Consider the following 21749-nt stretch of genomic DNA (forward strand, 5'->3'; position numbering starts at 1 on the left):
AATTAGCGAATAGAATGAAGTAAGGATCTTACTGGTAATAGTGAGTACCAACGAAGAATTAATGAATGCGAACTGAGGTCGTACTGATAGTCATGAAGAAAACGAATTCGTAATATTTTTTATCAGCATGATGATGATCTGGTCCTGGCTTTCAATTTCGAGTGGTGGTGGGGTAACAACTGCCATGAACGCATTACCATCCGATAACTGGGGTCGCCTCGTGTGCCTCACATGGCATTTAGCAGACCTTAGCAGGATGTATGACACAAAAATGCAAACTTTTTTTTACCACTTACTTATGTGATATATATATTATCATATTAAATCAACTGCATAGAATGTATTGTTATTTATATATTGTCAGTAATGACAATTTGAATATTTTGTGTATATATAATGTATAGGCTTGCCAGTTTCTTAAATATCAAATCTTCAAATATGAAGGAAATAAAAGACAGTTAATCAATCAATATTATATCCTACGTACTTAAGCGGCAAGGTTTTTAATAATTATTAGAAAATTATAAAATTTTATTTACACGTTTTTGATTATTTTTTTTAAGAATGACATGTACATTGTGTCTTGCGGTAATGGCTAGACCAAGAGTGCAATCACGCATGAGTAACTATATTACTGTTTATTACGACATTGGTACAATGTCCCGGAGTCATACACCGTGGCGATAATGTAACGTCATTCAACATTAGTATTTTGGTCCTTATCAGTTCCGTGTAGTTAAAATCCTTAAGCAAGCTGGGATTTAATTTTCACATTTTTTTCGCTGGAATATTTGAATTATTATACACTGTCAGTGAATTGACGAGAAAATCGCTCGCCAGGGTTCTAATACCTTTTTTTTCACCTAATGGATAAATAAGCTTCTTATAGTTATAAGTTACAGGTAAGAAAAACAAAATGCCATATGATCTTTTTACCTACATATGTTTTATTAGGTATGTCCCATGTGTGTCGATTACCGACCATCATTTTAACCTCGAAGCCATCAGAGTTTCGTGAGTAGTTCATACCACTGCAGAACCACTGCAAATAAATCGCGAAGGAATTTTACTTCTAAACCTCAGGTAGGACGAAGTGCTGGTATTTTAAATTCTAAATTGGCATTCTAATTATGATTTTTTAAACCCTTTCAAAAGCCCTCTTGTTGAGTAAATGAATTAGGTAGATTTGATAAACACTTATATCAAACCTCTTGAACTTTTCATTCTGTTTCACGCAATGATTTATAAATTGCCTCTTTCGAATTTTAGCAAGCGGCTCCTGGTGCCCGGAAATAAGAGCAAAATGGAGCATTTATGAACATCAATCGAAGTAATAATCTTCGTAGGGGGTCATTGAGTAGACAATCTAAATAAAATGCATGTACCATAATGAATGAAAACTTGTACGAAACTGTGATACGGGTTATAAGACGTCCTTAGGCACAGAGAGAATATTATCTATCTTAAAGCTAGTCTTGCAACCATTTGCCACTTAAGGAAACGATTTACTTTTAAATTGATTTCGCCTACTAAATCAAGTTTTGTATAAAAGATACAAAGGTCGTTAGTTTGAACCATTTAAGTTATACCCGAAATCTTGGAATTTTACTGTGACCTCCTAGGTTCATATCATTCTTAAATGTGAAAGGAAACACCATTGAAGGAAGTCGATTTCACACCAATTTGATTTTTAAGCTAAATATTTGCAGTTACCGTTCGACAATTTGATATACACTAAATTGCAAGGCCAACTTGACGACGGTGGTCAAACTTTGAAAATGAATCTTCCATTCTTGGACTTTTTATTTGATAAGCAACGTCAGTCTTTACATAAAACTTGACTGGTGACTGGGTCCTTTCTATTATCGTTTGAGAACATATTTTTCCCAAACACTACCCCTCTGGACCTTCGGTTTTTATAAAATATGTTAGTTTCTAGTTGTATATGAACGTTAAATAGAATAAATTTAGACAACCGAAAATCCTAATTTCAACTATGTGCTACTGGTCACTATTTTAACGCTGTAAGTGACTAACTTTGTAATTCGCGACTTTTATTTTTATAAGCTGTAGTTAAAACTGCATTCGTCTTTAAAGGAAGACTTCCCCCGGCAACTACTAATCTAATTTCAGACCTCCAATGGTCGTTTTATGATCTTTAAATGTGTATTATAATATTTTCCGGTTTAGTTTCTTTCACTTTAACCCCTTTATTTAAATTAAATTATATTTCCATTGAGCCAAACGCTACAGAAAAATCAAGTTGCGTTCGCCCGCCCATCCATTGTATCGTTGTATGAAATCATATTTACGTAATTTCATCGAACGCCCCAAGACACAGGTCTGGTGACAAACAATATATAGCGATTGTATCACAGTCCTTCTTGTGTCTGACACCTGCAAGAAAAGGTAGTCATACATGTAAGTTGACCGGGACACCTGAATATTTTAGCCGTCCTAAACAATGATAGATTGATCAATTACAAGTCAAAACTGATTGATAACGCTTGATTGTTCACAGTTTCATAGTGTAATTTGTTATAAACAAATATATACTGTGTATCAATTATCGCAGAATCGGATACAATCAGTGCCACAAAGACAGCACGAGATTTGTCTTTGGACAATTTAACCACAAGTTATTGTTTATATATACAATCGAATTAAATATGTCAATAGCGAAATAAGATATCGTAACGATAACATACCCCCCTCTGCATTACGCTCCGTGAAAGGAGCATAGAGTAGGGGAGGTTAAGTCATCTTATCTATAGCGATATATGATCGGGCGTACTTATAATTATATGCATTTGTTATAACTTTTACGCTTTTAAATATCTTAATTTACTGGTAAATGAAATTAAGATCAAGGTTTAAATTTTTTTTAAATTAGTTCTTCTGTACGATACCGCCCACCGTCTTTTTACAAAGCACGCGAACATTAAACAAAGTGTTCAGTTAGGGAAAACCCCGTTGCGGTAAATAAATATTTACTATTGAAAAGTCTGTGCTAGTCAACTGTACAATTTTAGAAACCAGGAATTAGGGATTGGGGAAAGTAAATACACTTCCCTGATGAGATGGCCTTAATTTAAAGTCAGCTTAATTGATAAATATTACACAAAGTCTAGTCTTCTTTTGATGAGTCATTGTTTAAAGCAAGTCCGTTTGTGGGTTTCCCCATCACTTGAAGTTAAATAAGACTACTTTTGCTTGAGTCGGACCCACTTTTGGCCCTATGGAGAGAGAGAGAGATGGGCTGGAATAACTACTTAACTGTTTAATGAGACATTTCGGTTCACAAGGATAGAGTTAGTTTTAAAATAGAAGCATATTCATGCATTCTAAGCACAAATTTATAAAAAAATATATACATGAGTTCTTCTGCAAGATACCTTGGACGGATGCCTTTTCAAGGTACATGTACCTTCCTTTTAGAATGAACTACACTGTGCATCAAATGATGCTTCTCCAGCAATTTTCAATATTTATTACAAGGACTAACACCAGATTTTGCTTTTGTCATTGTTTTTTGTGGTTGTATTTATTTTTGTTCTTTTTTGTTCTGCTATGTTTTGTTCCGTTTTAATGCTGTTGTTGTTGTTGTTTTCTTTTTTTTTTCTTTTTTTTTTTTTGGGGGGGGGGGGGTGGGTGGGTGGGAACGCTGCATGCATTGCACGAAAAATATCTGTACATTCTATCAAGGATTTTATTGTATACAATGTAGTCCTATTAAAATCCTTGTCTGTTGGTATATTTTGGACTAAAGTTCTATAATCATTTTTACAATGCTCTCACTTGGAGTGATCATTGATTGGTTGAAAGATTGTGTTTGAACACCCTATATGTTAGATATATCATACAGTTTTACATGATCATGCAATCGAACTGACGCCGACTTGTACAAGTCCAATACACTGGGATATTATACATGTACTTCCATGTGATGTGATTGACATAGTTTACATTGCATGGCTTAATATGTCACCCTGACTTTCTTAATATGTAAATTGTTCTACATCAAAGCTCGTATTTTGTCAATGATGAGCCTATTTAAACACACAGCATTCAGATAACGTTGCAATAATACTGCCCATGTGAAGACTAGAATATCTTTTGCACCCTGTTGTGGAGCGATCATCTTTTTATATGATCCTATCAATCGACTGTTTGTGCGATTGTTCGGATTGTCTCTTGTCTTATTGTAATACTATATTTAAAGAATATATACATGTATACAAAAGTATACAAACTGAAAAAAAAACTTTTTGTGTATCTGAAACAAGACGATTGAACCGGGGTATAGTCTGTTTATAATCTTATTTATTGGTCAGTAGGTTACGTTAAACCATACATAGTCTATCCTTGTATTTCGCCAGACAAGGTAATTGCTCGTTACAAACTTTATCAAACTGTCTACGAGCTTAAGGTGGAAGCCTGTATCTTACATTATATACCACCACCACCACCCCACCTTACCCCACATTGTGACAATTGTGTACCATCAAAATCTGCATCAAGAAAAATCAAGTAGCATTAGCCCGCCTATCTATAAAATGTTCGCGTAACTTTGTCGAACGCACCCATGACACATGACTGATGACAAAAAATATAATTTATATCTGGACCTTATATTTAGCAAAGATGATGGTATGTTGATTGACTAATGGCGGTTTGGTTGATGGTATCACCACAAATACAATACCAAACGCGATTGAAATGCAAATGACTCAAATTCAGCACACGCGGCCCATGCACTATACATAATGTTGCTTGCACCAAATCCTGGCCTCCACCCAAACGATTTATCAGTTTATTTCTCATGCAGTTGTTTCGTTCTATTTTAGATATAAGTCCTTATCTCGGATTGCTTCTTGGTCATAAGATTCATACGATAATTTAGACAGTTTTTCGCATTTTCTTTTCATCCAATGCCCATAGATGGCAGTACATGTGTGTGTTTCTAAATCATTCACTTTTGTCGCTAAATGATCTTCTCAATTTATCGGTTATTGTCGACAATAAAAGGTCGTTGAGTTTGCACCTGTAATAAAAAGTCGTTGTGTTTAGACCTGTAAAGGAGTATTTTGCTCATTATACCTTTCATGCGTTGCATATGTATGACCATGTTACAGCTGTTTAGTAGTAGTCTCTGTAAGAATCAGACAGAGGGTAAACATGATCAGGAAATTAAAGAGAGCATCTTGACAGTCTAATTAAAGTAACTGCGCCACAATATTCAAGAAAAGGGAAGATTTACCATGGTATTATACTTTATATTTGGTCAAATGAGTGATCTTTTCATTGAAATGGACTGCACATTGCCAGTTCAGTTTCAGATACAAATTTCACTTAAAAAATATATAATTTCTTCAATTTAAGGATAGAAACCAAACGGTCAACATTAATATAGTGAACGATTGTACATTGTAAGTGGATTAGAAGGTTTTTTGCAAGCATATTCAAGTTTTGCCTGATTTTTACATGGACAGGTACTTAATGTACTTTTGTCGTTTGCGTGTACAGTTGTTTGACTGACGAGTTTGATCCATTGTTTAAATAAATCAAGAATTTCGAATTATAAATTAAAAATGGTATGGTGTCTGATATTATTCTCATTATTATAAAAGTCGCGGATCAAGAGATTTTGAAAGGCGATGTTTCAGAGATCAGTTAAAGAGTGTTTTCAGGCTAGCATTGGGACATTTTTGCTCAAAATATATGCGTTATCAACAAACTTAGTAAGGGAAAGATTGCATGGACAGCCAATGATAAAGGTATTCCGTGTTGCTCTTTGATGTGTGGCCCATAAAGGGGCAATGGTGTATCAAAGCACTACATGTCGCAACAACAACAATAAGAAATTAATATTTAGACAAGTTAACAAAAAGATGCATCGATGGTCCAAATTTGGACGAGATACATGGGAAAACAACGAGAGTTGCCCATATCATATCATATGTTGGTCGATATAAACATCAGAAAAACAGGACGGTCTGTCCCGTGTGAAAAAAGACCTTCATATGTATAATAAATCATTGCAAAAGTCTGTTGCTTAAGTTCTCCTTTTTGCTAGTTTTCGTCTACGTAAACAATTTTCAGTTCAATAGGAATAAGAAACCACGAACGAATTACATCTACTTGACTTTCCATCCTACTTAATTTTTTTCGTCAATCCCGTACACGATAATCTCTGTTCCGATGTTGATTTATTTGACATTGAGCATCCGTACTCGGTAAATTTGTATTCCAATCAGAGTTCTTTAAGTTCATTCGGAATTCAGTATCTGATCGATTTTCCATTAATACAACAGATTTTACATGACATAACTAATGAATGGTGTTTGTGTTGATGTAGTATAAATAGAAACTAGACGTGATACGAATCTCGACCATTTCGCCTCGGGATATATTCAATTACACTAATTTTTCATGTCGCAATTCTGACATAACTTCTGTTCATTAGTGACAAATATGTTATTTATTACACGAGTTTGTTTAAGGACAAATTGCTATGTGTTGCAGTTGTAATTATTGATAAAGTGCGTTTTATTTGTCAACTTAAATTAGTTTAAAAGATTGATCAAGACCCGGAGCATCTCATTATGTACCAATCCATATAAAATTCAAACACTACCAGTAGTAAAGGGCATTCATTACGCAGAAAAAAACACTGAACAATTACAGTTTTATGGGGGTTAACACATTCCACGTGTATTTTTTGACGTAACAATAGCCCTTTAAGTAATCAGTTCTATATTTTTTTTTTCAAAATCATTCATTCATCTCCGAATTCAATCAACTAACTCGAGAACGATAACTCTGCAAAGTACCAATTTCATAAACAATAAACTTTTTATCTCAAAAACGCAACATCCACCGAATGACAAACTAGGACTTGTTATATTGCCCGATTTGGTGGAATTATTTACCTGTATGAATCACCTCCTGTTTGATTTTTTTAAAGACTATAACTTAATTTAAAAAAAAAACGATAGAAATGTATGTGTTTAATTCTTAGTTTGTTTATTTTATTTCATTTCCGAAGAAGTTCTTCACAAAAGGAAAGAAAAACAATTAAACGCGCACAGAAAGAATCAACAATATGAACAGGAAACATGACTATGAATATGAGTACACCATTTACATGTATTAGAACTTTCTAATCGAATCTAAATTTATAGTAAAAGGGAAAGCTTTTACTGTCTACAAAATGTATTATCAGCCAACACGTGCAGCTTGTGTCAAGAAATGCAACTTGCTTACCCCTAAGCACTTTGTACAATGTACAATAACAATATTAAGAGTTTCATTTGCATACAAAACGTTTAATTAGATGCAGTTATGTAACGAAATGACAGCCCTTTAGCTTGTTATGTAATTGCACTTAAATCCTCCTAAGTTTCTTTAAAGTTCAAGTACTAGTCTTCATGAGAAACATGTATGTGTCAATTAAATGACTCCATAACATTCTGTCAGATATCTGGTATCAGGTATAATCGATCACGTAAAAACTACAACATACTTATGACACATCGAAATAAAAATTAAGATACTTCCGAAGTAAGCTCCCAAGAAGGGATTCAAGATTTCAGGTTAGGGGGCTTTAACAGAATTAAATGACGAGTGAAGCGAGGGGAAAAATTAGGGTAGAATTTTTTTTGAAAATCCAGATTTCATGCAAAAACATTTTCTCCAAATTTCAAGGGGGTGCAGGCCCGGTATGCCCGTCCTTGGATCCGCGCCTGACCCATCAGGGAGTGTATATAATTGATATAAAGTCTGGCCTTATGCATAAACAAGCATCACGACAAAACATCTCGCTACCAAAACATAGTATAAACATACGCGTGTATACAGAACGTAACGAATTAAAAGTGAAAAAAAAAACCAGTTACACTATACAGTATTGGATTGAAAGGGAGATTTGGCATGCCTGATCCCTTTTTTAGTCGTGAAGACGTAATTTTCCCCAAAATTTACATGCACCCCACCAACATTTTAAGCCCGTTGTTCCCCTTGGAAAATGAATATGCTTTCTGAAATCTTAGCTCCACCCTTGACACATAAACATGAAGCTCCTTTCATAACATTTGTATTTTTATGATTGACGATTCGAATCGCTTTATTTTTGTTAACATCAAAAATAGGAAAAGCTTCTCAGAAATGTTATAATTGTAATGAGTAGTGTTCATGCCGTGTGATTTTTTTTTCACATCCTGTGTAACAGACAAGTAGTAAATTAGAAAGAGGCAATAGACCTGCGAAGGATATAGTACTTAGTCAAACGTAATTAAATTGGGCCTACACGACTCTTACAAGGACTGGCGATTAAAAGCCGTGTACATGTATCAAGTATTTACTCTCACGGATTTACCATTAGAAATATTAAGAATAATATTTTTATTTCTTACCTCAACGTTTACGCTGGCTTAGACCTGATTACGATTCTCATTAAGATAAAGCTTGAGCAATACCATGTAAATTTCTGTAAGGTTTCGTATTTCAGGTCGGCAAAAGTTAGTTTTTTTTTCCTTTCGCATGATTTTCATAAAATGCCCATTACTGAAACGGTCATGTTGTAGCATTTGCATATAATGTATGAATTTTGTTTTAAGTTAATATCCTTAATTTTGAAAAAAAAATCTCTTTTTTAGATTTCAAATGTGCCCCAGCCTTAAAGTTTCCTAATTCGTTAACAGCGATGATAACCAATTAAAAGATATGCTTGGCCCTGATCCATTCTGTCTCGTGACCGATAACGTCACAGCTCTTAAGGATGTTCGCTGGTCTATTTAAGGATAACAAGGATTTCTAAGGATTGTATAATCTTTTAAGATCTTTCATGCTAGAACAATAAAAGAAGAAAAATGCTCGTTTTTGAGATGTAAGCATTTTTTTTTAAATTTAGGCGGGAAAAGAGTTTAGGATTTGTCTAGATTTTCATAGGTTTTTTGTCTTATTATGTCATACGCGTATCTATTACAACACTGAAAAACTGCCCAAATAGCATTTTAAAGTGTGTTTTATGAAATTATGAAAAGAAAAGTGGGGGTCCCTGGGCAAAAAATATTAATTGGATGTATAACGTCTATGAATTTGACGACTCCATTGTCTGGATTTTTTTGCGTGTGAATCTTCATTACTTACATCAGGTTCGATTGAATGGTCACATGTACATTTTTGTACATCCAGCTCCACGAGTTGTACATTCATCAAAGTATACACCATTTTATAATATTCCTATGTAATAAGGTTTTGACATTTCATTTTTCATTTGATCTTTCCCAAAGCTAACTGTTGATACCGAGGCCGGGGAATTTGACACGTTTATAGAAGCATTTTAAGGCACTTAAGCCACAAAAATGGTCTAAGCAAATATCAGTATAAATTATAGTTACGAATCTATGTCAATATTTGATTTTTTGTGTTGAACTATTTTATTTTTATTTCCATTAAATTAAGGTCAACGCGAGCAAATATTTGATATGACAAATATTTGGTTTTCCTTGAATTACATGGTGAAATTTCGATGTATCCTTACTCTTTACATGGACATATACTGGAAAGTCAATATATATGACAACTTATTGGTAGAAGCAGGAACGGTTCTATAGATTTAGGAGCAGTGATTACGGGCTATTATTCGCTATTTTTTCCCAAAAATATTGCATTAATTGTAAAATTATTAGCAAATGGGGATCAAACTCTCGGAACTCCTCCCCAGGATCAGTCACAAAGAAATATTGTGGAAGCATTGTTGTTCGTGGGGTACCGATTTTTTTTTTAAGCAGTGGACCTGCATGTTTTTGTTTATAGCAGTGGGCCTAAATATTTTCATAGCAGTGGACCAAAATGATTTTTTTTAGCAATGGACCAAAGCAGTGGATCCAAATATGTTTTATAGCGGTGGATAAATATTCTTTTTTTACAAATAGGATGAATAAATTATGTCCTTACTATTCAGATCAAAATTTTACCCCCAATCAACTCTGTCCTATGGTTCATGGGAAAATAATATTTCATGAAAGGCTTTAATCATGAGCTCGTCTCGAAACCTTTTATCCTCGGTCTATGGTGTCTATACACATCGTTGAGTTAAAATGGCAAACTATTTTAATATCTCATTTATTAAATGTGACCTTTGGCATCTATAATTTCAAAGACAGGATCAAAATATTTCAATATACGACGCTTTAATAGTTAATAAACAAACTTGGTTAAAATGTGAACATGCTAAAAAGGGGGAGGGTCATTCACTATATACAAATGTATCTCACAATAAACACTGAACATCACTACTTGTATCAAATTTAACCACAGCAGCTATTCGCCAATCCGGATCATCTTATTTTATACGGTTTTAACGTGGTACGTGCTGTTTGTTTTTCTGTGAGTAACTTGTCTCTGGTGTTTTGTGTGGTATTTGTCTGTTATTATTTTATTGTTCCCGGTATTGTGTTTGTTCATGTATTTCTAGTTACTGTTTGTACATACATTGTCACTACCCTTTTCTCTTGCAATCTGAATTACAAATTTAATTTCATGTAAACTTCAAAGTGTCAAAGGATGGCTCCGAGGACCCACCCCAAATTTTGCTCGAAAAGTGTAGTTGATTATATCGAAAAAAATCAAGGCACAGGTTTCTAATAAGCTAGTCAGTGCCTTCTGAATTTCTTGATCCGCCACTGGAAAATGAAATTGAAAGTGAAAACAATAAACACCACACAGTGAAGGAATGTGGACATTAAGCTGTAATATGTTTAAAACCGGTAAACCTTTAATCTTAATAAAATTACAGCCACCCACCGTAACTCCCATAATTCTACTCAAAAGTCGACTATTGTCACGGTTAACACCTTTAATCGCGAAACGCCGTATTCAAAAACGACTTCAATGTTGGCAGTTCAAATTTGCTGATCATTGTTTTCTTCTGAATTCTAACCCTACATTGGCATCTTACATGCAATTCATTCGCAAACGGTACGGATTAGTAACCCACGGTATTTCTTAGTCGGTACCTAAAAGTCAGGTTCAACGTCTTTTCGATTGGCACCTGTTACACAGTGGTGTCCATACTTCGGTTGTGTTAAGGACCTTGGATTAATCGGATTGTTACAAAATTTGGCATCATTGTTTACCTATCACGCCCATTGTTATTCTTATCCTAAACCTTACATTGGATAACACCACTGGGTTATTGGTAAATAATAATCATGGCCTCCTTAAGTATTTGTGAGTTGTTTAAATTGACAAAACATATTTTACCGGGAATCAAAACAGCGAGATATGAATGATATTTTACGTAACTCATTACTGTTTATTTATTAATTTGTTTTATAACTAAACCCGTAGTCGAGTGTTTTTGTCGCATCGGGAGTGTCAGTGAAGCGTGCTCGCCTCGAGTGCGGTAGGTCTCCGGCCGAGTCACACCAACGACTTCAAATTGGTAGTCATTGCCTTTCCACCATGCACACGGTATTTTAGCTTGACGACGGGCTACAATGTTCGTGTTATATTTGTTATTTCATTATCTTTTTGTTGTGTGTGTGTTTTCTTGGTCTAACCGTTATCACCGGATTTACCGTTTTGAATCCTGGGTCCTTTGTTATCCTTTTACCTTGCACAATTATTAATTTCTTCTGCCTTATTTCATTACAACCCCAGCTAAGATATCGGACAAGACTTTTTAGGGCAGCAGCATACAAAATGAATATATATAATAATATCCACCATTCTTTCAGCACACAGCCAAGTTATATATAGTCAGGTTATTCATGTTTTCTTAATTGTTGCCAATATCCTTTTTATGGTTTGACACTGCAAGGTGCATTACCATCACCATTGATATCCTCAAAAGATGCTGCTACCAGCCACTTGGGTTGTTGAATAGAAACCAAATGCACTTATCACCTGTTCGCTGAATTTCAGAAAGTTACAAGATAGCATTCTATTGTAAACGAACGGACATCAGTTCATAAAAATTGGAAGTAAACTGGTGCGTCTTCAGTTCATGTCTTTTTTAATTGGATATCTGTATTGCAACAAGGACCTTTACATAGTAGACTATACTCAACTCCTTGATTGTATACGTCTAACAAACCATTTTAAGCAGTCCGATTTAAATTTATGCTAATTGTGGTTCAAAAAGTTCATGTAAAAGTTTTTATACAATTGTAATATATCTGAGGGATGTTACATACAGTTTAATATAAAAAAAAATATATCATAACTATACACGAGACCATGTAACTGGCAAATGCTATATCTAAATAAAAAAATAGACTACACGTCCTAACAAATTAGATAATTATACACGACCAAATCGCCAGAACTTCGTACTTTTCCAAACTTAACGTCAATTCCTTTGATGTTTCTCACCTGGTCAGGTAATTATTGATACGGAAGCAGATAATACTCATTTCTGCGCATGCTCTATCAAATGACACATTCAGAGATGACTGGAATATGTTTAATGTTTTGTAGGTAGAAAATGGGGACTAGGAAAGACGTTAGTGACACGGAACAATGTTTGGACCATATTCGAGGGGCACAGGTAAGAAAAACGTATTTATAATTAGCCAAAGAGCTTAATTAACTTTTGTACCCTTCCAGGTGTCAATTTCACTGGTCCTTATAACACTCACGAATTTAAATACCGGTGTCTAAATATAGCACACTATCTAATAAACATAGGTGTTTCCCTCTTTGAAGTGATAATTACAGGTAGAAATATAAACAAAAGCAAAACTAGAAACTTATCAGTAAATTGTTTCAATATTGTGTCTATTTCTCTCTATTAAAAGTAAAATATAAAGGACTTTCTATAGTTTTACAACTTATATTGTAGACTAAGATTGGATTCTTTGATAACGTGATTTAGTGTATGTCATAAACTTAAGAGACCGACTAGGCGACTTGTCTAGTGATCGTTTGCGTATTTTTTTCTATTTCAATCCACTTACATAATTTGGCCTCATTAGATTTAATTTTCTCCTATATATAGACAATGATTTATGATTCACCTGTGATTTGCTAAATCAATAAAGTTTCTTTCTGTATCAAATTGCCCACAAAAATTACGATTATTTCCTTTCAGTGGCCATAAAATCGATGAATATAAAATGTCCTTCTCAAATTTGTTAACTTTTTTGTTTATTGTACAAAAATCGATTAAGTCTATCTCGGTTTAGACAATTAAAAGGCGGGAAATACGCCAACATCAGCAGCTGATTGTGTGCTTTGTGAACAGGGGTTTGTGTACATTTAGTATTCAAGTTATTTCAAAAACGTCTCCCTTAGCCTGTCACAGACAAATAGGAGAAGTGAGCACAAACAAGGAGATTTTTTACTCAATTCTCCAACATAACGGTCAGGCTCTGATGATGTACATGGATATCATTGATTTATGCTGTATATACATGTACACTAAGCATTGTTATACTGTAATAAAGTGTGTATACCAGATCCATAGAAAATTCAATGATTTTTGACAGACTTGCATGTCTAGTGTCCTACTATATTTTCCTGCAATAAAAAGGCTGGACAGGTACGAGCTAGGATGGACCCAATAAATGGATTTGGGGTGGGTATCCCCGTTTTGTTGATTATTATAATCATTTTTGTGCACATCTTTCCTAAAATAAGCAAATGATTATGCAAATGAACATAATCACTAGAATCCCCCCAATAAATAACTGGATTGGAACTGAAATCCCTTCAAGTTTCATCCAGTAGCCTAAGAAAAAAAATTGAAAGACAAGATCTCCTGATATTGATCATATTTAAAAAATAAAAAAATCCAGCACGTTATGCTACGGCAAAAAAGCAGGACCTATATTTTGCTCAAAATTAAAAAGAGAGGAAAGAAAATTTCATTCTCGCATCTGGATATTCAAATTCGAGCTTCAGCCTTATTTGGCAAACTTTTCTACTTTTAGGAAGAACTAATTAACCTAGTTGTTTTAAGATCCAGATGATTGTTGCTTTACAGGTCTACAGAAACAAGCCAAATTAATCAGACTGTATTTTCTAAACATTGCCCATGGGGAATACAATATTGACTGACAACATTACATGGATAATCTGTAATCAATTTTAATGATCCAACCAACTGTTGCAGAGAGATAGTGTCCCATTCTCATTGTATAGAACTGTTAAAGTACTGAGTAAAAGTTGTCTAATCTCTGGTCCACCTTTTAAGTTTAGATAAGTCACTGTACTTTAAATTACTATAGGATATTGGCCCGATATACATGTATATGTATGATGTGCTACAGAATTATATTTTGTCTGTCTTAATTTTTTGCCTTTTCAATTAAGGAAGGACCTTTTGAATAAAAGACGGGGAATTAGGCCCTGACCTTTATAGAACCTTAAATTTACTAATCTGGTGGTGCAAGTTTTTTTACTTGTAGTACATGTTGTGTACATGTATCAATTCTATCACCATAGATATCTTAAATGAAAACATTATATCTCTGATGTTGACTGAAATATAAAAAAAATAGAACTATAAACAAACAAACATCCATTACATTGTATTGTTACAGCTATATAGTACATGCATATGACTAATTCTAAAAGTTTGGATGAATAAACCCTATACCAATGTACATGTGCATTTTGTATGACAACAAAACAGAGTTTTTTTCACTTGGCAGCAAACAGGACTCTTATGACACAATGTAGATGAATTAAGAGGTCCTCAAAATTACTTTTTTGCTCCTGTCCTTTGGACTGATAAAATTTAATGTAAGAATTAATTTACTATCAATTTATATTTCAATGTAGTCTGTTTTCAAATAAGGTACATGTTGGCACTCAACTACAGGACTATTGTTAGTATCAAACCCTGGAAGAGATATACTGTGAAAATACTTGTATTCATGGATACCAACTTTCGTGGATTGGAGAAGAAACATGAGTTTGTGGATTCTTGCATTTGTGGTTTTCCAGTTTTCAGGATTCATATCAATGGAAATCTCCTTTTCATTGGTAACCAAATTTCATGGTTTGACCTACACACAAAAGCCACAAAAATTAGAATCCCAAAAACCGTAGTACTTTCACAGTATTTTCACTGGTAAAATTTTGTTGCCTTGTTCTCAATGTACATAATTAGTTTTTATTCAAGGTAAAGCACATCTTAACATTGCTTGTACATAAAGTTTTGGCTCCAAGGCTTTAATGTAAAAAAGATATATGTAGCATTAATTTATGATATCTATGCCTTTGGCTTAAATGTTTGTTGAATCATAAAACTTGGAAGTTGTATATCCATGACTATTCATTTACATATACAATGTACTCCAGTGTCTTTTCTTCAAACCATTCATGGACTGCTTACATGACTCCAGTCCAGTACAGTTTTGGCCAAACAAAAAGTACCTACCCCTAACATCTTTTATTCAAACCATTCATCAACATTGCATGCATTTGATGTTCATTTGAGCTTCAGAAATTTTTAGTTTAAATTTTTAACCCAAATAGTTTTTTACTTCAGCAGGTGCTTTCAATTCTTCTGATTGATTTGCTAATTCTGTTGTATATCATTAACTCTGTTAAGTTCCAGTATTTTTATTTCAAATTTCATCCTCACCACAAAAATAACTGGTTTAAATGTTCCTACATTGTTACTCCTTAATAATCAAATGGACTGTGATTTTTCACATATGAACACATATGAAGCTGCTTTTTCTCAGATACATAAGTTCCTCCAAACAGTAGCAGACATGTTATTTTCTACAGTATTATGAAAAATATCAGAATACATCAGACATGGATCTGGACTAAAGTTAACTCCGAAGTTCAAACCATCTAAAATATAGAATATTCTGTGTGTAATTACTTTTCGCATCTACAGCTGTTGTTTTTATATTTAGAAGGAGAAAATTTCTGAAATTTCGTTTGCCATTTTTTTGTGGTGTGTTGATTGTCTGTTTTATTTTGTAGAAGAAAGTTTTGGAAGTTCCGTTCGCCACTAATTATATTGCTGTGCAGCAAAGACTCGATGAAACAAGGGATGCACAGACCAAGATAAAAGCTTTGAAAAGGAAGGTCAATGAAATTAAGCACACAAAGGTAGATTGAAGTTTTATATTGAGGATTTATTCAGGAGAAAAAATGCTTTATTGTACTCCTACTCAACAACTTGAATCATGTTGTCTGTTTGTCTGTAAGCTATTTTTTATGCCCCCGCAACGATAAGTTGGGGGGCATATTGTTTTACCCCTGTCCGTCTGTCCATATTTCCGTCTGTCTGTAATTCTGTCCGTCCCATAAGTTTTCCGCACTTTTTTTGAAAATCCTTGATAATATTGAACTGATTTTTTGTATATGAGTCTTTCATGATTTGTTGCAGATCGAGTTTAAGTTTCGTTCAGCTATGCTGAGTTTTACTCAAAACCACATGCGGGGGCATCATTTGTGTCTCACAGACACAATAACACATCTGACAAAGTGCTTTTTACAATTATGAGTTATGATATAGCTGTATGAAGGTTAAATGCAGGGGCATCACTTTATTTAGTCTGTCCTTATTTTGTCTCAATATTATTGGCCTCCAATTTACCTCAAATTTGGCATGTGGCTTTATGTAGATGGGGCATACATTTGCACTTGTAAAGAATTTTCGTTGCTGTCCATTTATGTAGATGAGGCATATGTTTGTACTTGTAAGTAATTTTCATTCCATTATCAGCTGCCTGTTTTGTAGAACTTCACAACTTTTCTGTAGATGGAATGAAAGAGATAATTTATATCACAAAAATCTCAGCTGCCCCAAAGTGGATTGATTTCTATTGTAGCATGTGGGGGCATACATTGTAAGTGATTTTTGTCAGTGTAATGTATAAAATTCCTATTTAGTGGGACTTGTATGAGGTGGGGGTACACTTTGCACAACAACTTGTGCAACCATGTTGTTAACTGTCAACCAGATCAGGTCACTTAGAGAAGTATTTTTGGCACTCAGTCGGCTTATGGAAGTCGGCGAATGTCGGTCATATTTATCTCAGAAACTCAAAATCATAGCCACTAGATATTTAGTGTGTAACTTCAGTATGGGGTCCAATATTGTTTTAAGTGATTTCAAGTCTGTCACACTTCTACTTCCTGTTTATGGCAACCTTTCCATTTTTGTCTCTGACCCATTTTTTAACATTTTTGTACACGTCTTTTGTCTGGTGCATATTTACAGTGTACAAATATATATTTTTTGCTGTCTGTTCATTTGTCAATTCTAAAAAAACCAAAGTCATGGATTTGATTATTTTATGATTTGTTTGTCTTCATACGAGAAAGTTTCCTTTCATTTTCCATTGTTTTCAGATGTTTAGTAATTTCACATCTAATACTGAAAAATAATGGGGTGGGTTTGTGCTTTAAGCCATTGCTTAAATATTAAAATTAAAGTTAAACTCTAGTACTCTTTTACAGTTTACACATTGAGTGACAAGAAAAATTGAGCATTTGAAATGTACGTCAAGCTATTCATTTCTGGCTAAATACACAAGTGTAATAGTTGAATTTGTAAGTTAAAGTGTCTATATCAGAATACATGCTCATAATACTGAATAAATATCTATATATTGAACAGATGTATAAAGGTTCAATTTGTATTTAATTATTTAGAGTTCAGTGGTATAAAAAAAATGCCCATCATGTGCCAAAACGTATTAGATATCAAATGCAGTCTATTTACAAGGCCATGCCAAAAATCTTTCAACTGTGTTAATACATATAGCTATCCAATGAAATGGTGATGATTACTTACTGTGAAATCAGTTTAAAAAAAATCCCTTTGTACTTTTGGGATTTGTTCGGTTAAAGATATTTGTTTAGTTTACCAAGGTTTAAAATATACTGTAACTTTAAAAAGTGTCTGGTTTAAACAGGTTTTTTTTATAATGAAGGGTTTGGTTTAGACAACTTTCACTGTATATGAATAGACAGTAACAAATTCAATTTATTAAAATCTTGCTTTCACTCTACATTTTCTTCATTTTATTTCATTGTTAAACGAAAAAAAAGTCAAATTTGGCCTTTTACTCCTTTCCTATGGCAGATTCCTTTGAAATACAATTTTAATACAGAAAAGATTTGAACAAGCCATTGAAAGTGATAAATACTCCCATTTATTGAGCCAAGCAAAGTTACCGTCAAATTTGTTTTCAATTTGAAACCTCGACCATGAAATTTATTCTTGTAACGCATTTTACATAAATAATTGTATTTGTAAAAATGTGACCTGTCAGAAAATGTATGTAGTATTTGTAAATGAAATGTATTTGAAAGTTGGCAAGTGTTGTCTTTCTAGTTACTGGTGTTAGCTGTCAAAATTATGAATAGGACTTTGTTTATTTATGTGAAACAATGTTTCAGTTTCTTTTTAACAGCTTTTATACACTGCACTTGTTCAGATTCAAGGATAAAAATAAGAAAATTTGTCTTAGTGGTCCAGATTGATGTTTCTTGCCTTTTTGGGTACTTTATTTGACCCCTGTGATTGAATTGTTCATCAGGTTGAAGTATAAAACTTAAGGGAGAATACATAACATTTTTATGGATAGTTATGAAACCAATTATCAACAAAAATGATAGCGAAGAATCAACAGTGGTATGATTCAAATATGTCAAAATCAAAAAACATGGGATAAAGTGAGCACATGAAACAGAGTGACTTATGAAGACAATAGTTAAGAGTTGAGTCCCTTTTATTTCAATGACCTCTTTTTTATCTAGCAATCAAACAGGGCAGCAAGTTGAGTCTAAATTCCTATAATGGAAACTTTACATTTGGTCTGAGACTTTTCCAGAAGGCTAGAATTGTCCTTTATTTTCAGCTGAGGGTTCAAATTTACTCTAAAGGAAGGTTCTGGATTTTTTTTTGCATTCTAAATGAATGGTCTGTCAGAAGAAAGTGAAATATTCATAACAAGAGTAAATGTTAAATATGGTTGGACCAGGGGATCTAGATAAATGGAATTTCAGTGGTCCTGCATCAGAAAAGCTTAAACCTCCTGATTTCAGTAAAATAATATCATGGACTATAGGGTTACAGGAATTGCTCTTTCCTAATTTGATCAATTCAATAAAAATTTAGGCCCAAGGATGTAGACACAATTAGTAATAGTAGGTAATCTCATCTTTTACAGAGAGTAAAATAGTTAACTTCAGGGAATAGAGTTGGTCAATTAAATGACAATCACCAGTGATTAACTTCCTTAGGTCCTTAACTGGACAAATGACCCTGGGACCTATTGAGGCTTAGCCTTTTGACTAGCAGACATATATAACGTTCTAGCCAACTTGAAATATCTTTGAATTTAAATCTCAATGATAATTGTCAAGTTAAAAACCTAGGCATTTCATCAGTAATGGTCATCCAGTCTAAAAAGACATACTCTATTTTCTGAAGTTAACTATGTTACTTGCTGTAATACTGGCTACATTGATCAGCCCTTTTATGGTAGTTTATTGGAATTTCTTTTAGGCCCTACAAGTTAGTAAGTTGTTTCACATATGACAGCTATACTGCATACAAGAATAAAATATGATGATGCTTATTTTAAATTAAATGTGTATTAATTGGTGAGAAAAAGAATGCCAACTCAGCTAGCCTTCGAGAGCCTCAAATGTTAATGTGCATACCAAATAGTGCTTAACCTCAGCCCAAGGTCTTTGGTTTGAATAAAGCTAACTTACATAACCCTGTAATATCATATTTATGCGAATTTTTATTGGTATTTCATAGAAAAATCTAGTATTTATGGTTTTAAAAGCCACGGTTATAAATATTGGTATAATATATGACCTATGACCTTAGTGCTCACTTTTAAATATATAATGTTTAAAGTACTGTAATGTACTATAAACTATGGCTCAACAGGATTTTTTCCCTATCAATATCATCTTGTCCACTTTAATCATGTAGTTGTACATGTACAAATGAATATCTATATTTTTTGGTCTTTTTTCAGTACAACAACATTTTATTAATAGTCTGTTTACTCATCCTGAAATATCAGCCAAAGGACATTAAGCCATAATCAATCAATCAACCAGTATTAAAACAATTGAAATTAGTTTGCTAAATCAGGTTTAGAAACTGTAAAGGACAGCATACTGGTATCTTGAAAAGTCCAATTTCACAGAATGTAATGATGTTAAATATGCTTTTTTCTTACCCTCCCCCTAACACCTACCCCTCCCAACTTGCCTGACTTGAAGAAATGTGGAAAAGATAAATTCACCTGACATGTACATGAAATGTAGCATACATGTATACATGTATATTTAAACTGTTGACATTTGGTCAACTTCATTAAATTTAAATGACATTTCTCCATTTAACTGCCATCATATTTTGATATCTATAAGGCTGTAATATATAGGACACCTACACTATACATGTTTAATAATTCAGACCAGGATAAAATACTGAGCTTAGAGGTGTAACAATTGTTCAACTACTGAAATTTGAGGACCAGGATTATAACATTCATGTGTACATGTACATGTATTTGCCATTGTTTGGTTTGTGAACATTGCACTAAATTGTGCACCACTTAAAAAGTTTGCTTGATCTACAGTCAAATGTGTTTTATTAACATTTCCTTGGCCAAATCATGTGGTACTATGTGCTTTGATTTTGTTTAACAGATCTGTGGAATTGGAATGACCCAATTTTTCCCACACTTTAAATTGAGAACTAGATGTATGAAATTAGTTAAGTGTCACTCTACATGTCTTAACCATTTGGTTGTTGAATTTAAGAAAGGCTGTCAAAAAAGAATAAAGAAATATATTGGTTTCTTTACCAAAGTCTGAAGTGATTTCATATGTTTTGAAATTAATACTATGAAAACATGTAAAATATACATGTCCATTTAGGACATTCAGGCCTGTAGCCTTGGGAAATGAATGTTTCTTTGAGGAAACATTATGACAGTATTCTTGTACATGTACAGTACCTGTACCTGTTCCATATTACAATTTACATGTACATGTATACACTGAATCCCTAACTCTGCTATGCTGAGGTGTTTTATGATAGCTAAAATAGTGAATGTTTCCTTCAAGAATTATATTAGTTTACATGTGCCCCTGTACCTTCATATATTGAACCCCTTACTCTGCAGACAGTGTTTTCTAATGCCTGAGATAGTGAATGTTTCCTTGTAACAGTTTACATGTACCCCTGTACATGTATATTTGACATGTACCCCTGTACTTGTATATTTGAATTCTTAAATCTATGACAGTGTTTTACAATGGATGCGATACTTGAATATTTCCTTAAGGAAATAGGTAAAGGGCTGTGATCACACTAATGTACTTTAAACCTGCTACACTATTTTGCACCTGTCCCAAGTCAGGAATTTCTGGTCTCTGTATGTATTGTATCGTTTTTCACTTTCAGGTTTCTTTTTATGTTGCTGGAGTATGTGGGGACAACTATTTGGCTTTATTTGTGTATTACATTGTTTTGGGGTCAGCTACAGCCTGCCCAGTTGTGTGAGGGTTGCCTTGTCATTCATTGAAGACCAATGGGTGGTCTTTCATCCAGGTGGGGTTGTTGTCTTTGACATATTCACCTTATATATCCATTCTAGTTATATCATGAACCCTAGTATGTGTATACATTGAATCCCATAGGCCCATGACTCTGATATGCTGATGGTGTAAATAATGGCAGAGATACCAAATGTTTCTGAAGGTGTTTTATGATAGCTGAAAACTGAATT

At 33.7% G+C, this 21749-nt stretch overlaps 1 protein-coding gene across 14 annotated transcripts in view; it reads left to right on the forward strand.

Moving 5' to 3' along the window:
- The first annotated feature begins 708 nt into the window (after positions 1 to 708).
- The window catches only part of LOC148600337 (microtubule-actin cross-linking factor 1, isoforms 6/7-like), a 125515-nt gene continuing 104474 nt past the window's right edge, over positions 709 to 21749 (forward strand). For 12 of the 14 annotated variants that reach the window (XM_088557020.1, XM_088557023.1, XM_088557021.1 and 9 more), the window contains exons 1-2: positions 12427 to 12556; positions 15955 to 16083. In XM_088557020.1, coding sequence (XP_088413146.1) covers positions 12494 to 12556; positions 15955 to 16083 — 192 coding nt within the window. In that variant the 5' untranslated portion in view covers positions 12427 to 12493. Of the gene's footprint in view, positions 903 to 12426; positions 12557 to 15954; positions 16084 to 21749 lie in introns of those variants that run through there. The other 2 variants (XM_088557015.1, XM_088557027.1) reach the window with 2 other exon arrangements.

This window comes from Perna viridis, chromosome 13 (assembly GCF_037379345.1).
Source record: "Perna viridis isolate PV_CMFRI_1.1 ecotype Kerala chromosome 13, ASM3737934v1, whole genome shotgun sequence".
In the NCBI taxonomy this organism is placed as follows: domain Eukaryota; kingdom Metazoa; phylum Mollusca; class Bivalvia; order Mytilida; family Mytilidae; genus Perna; species Perna viridis.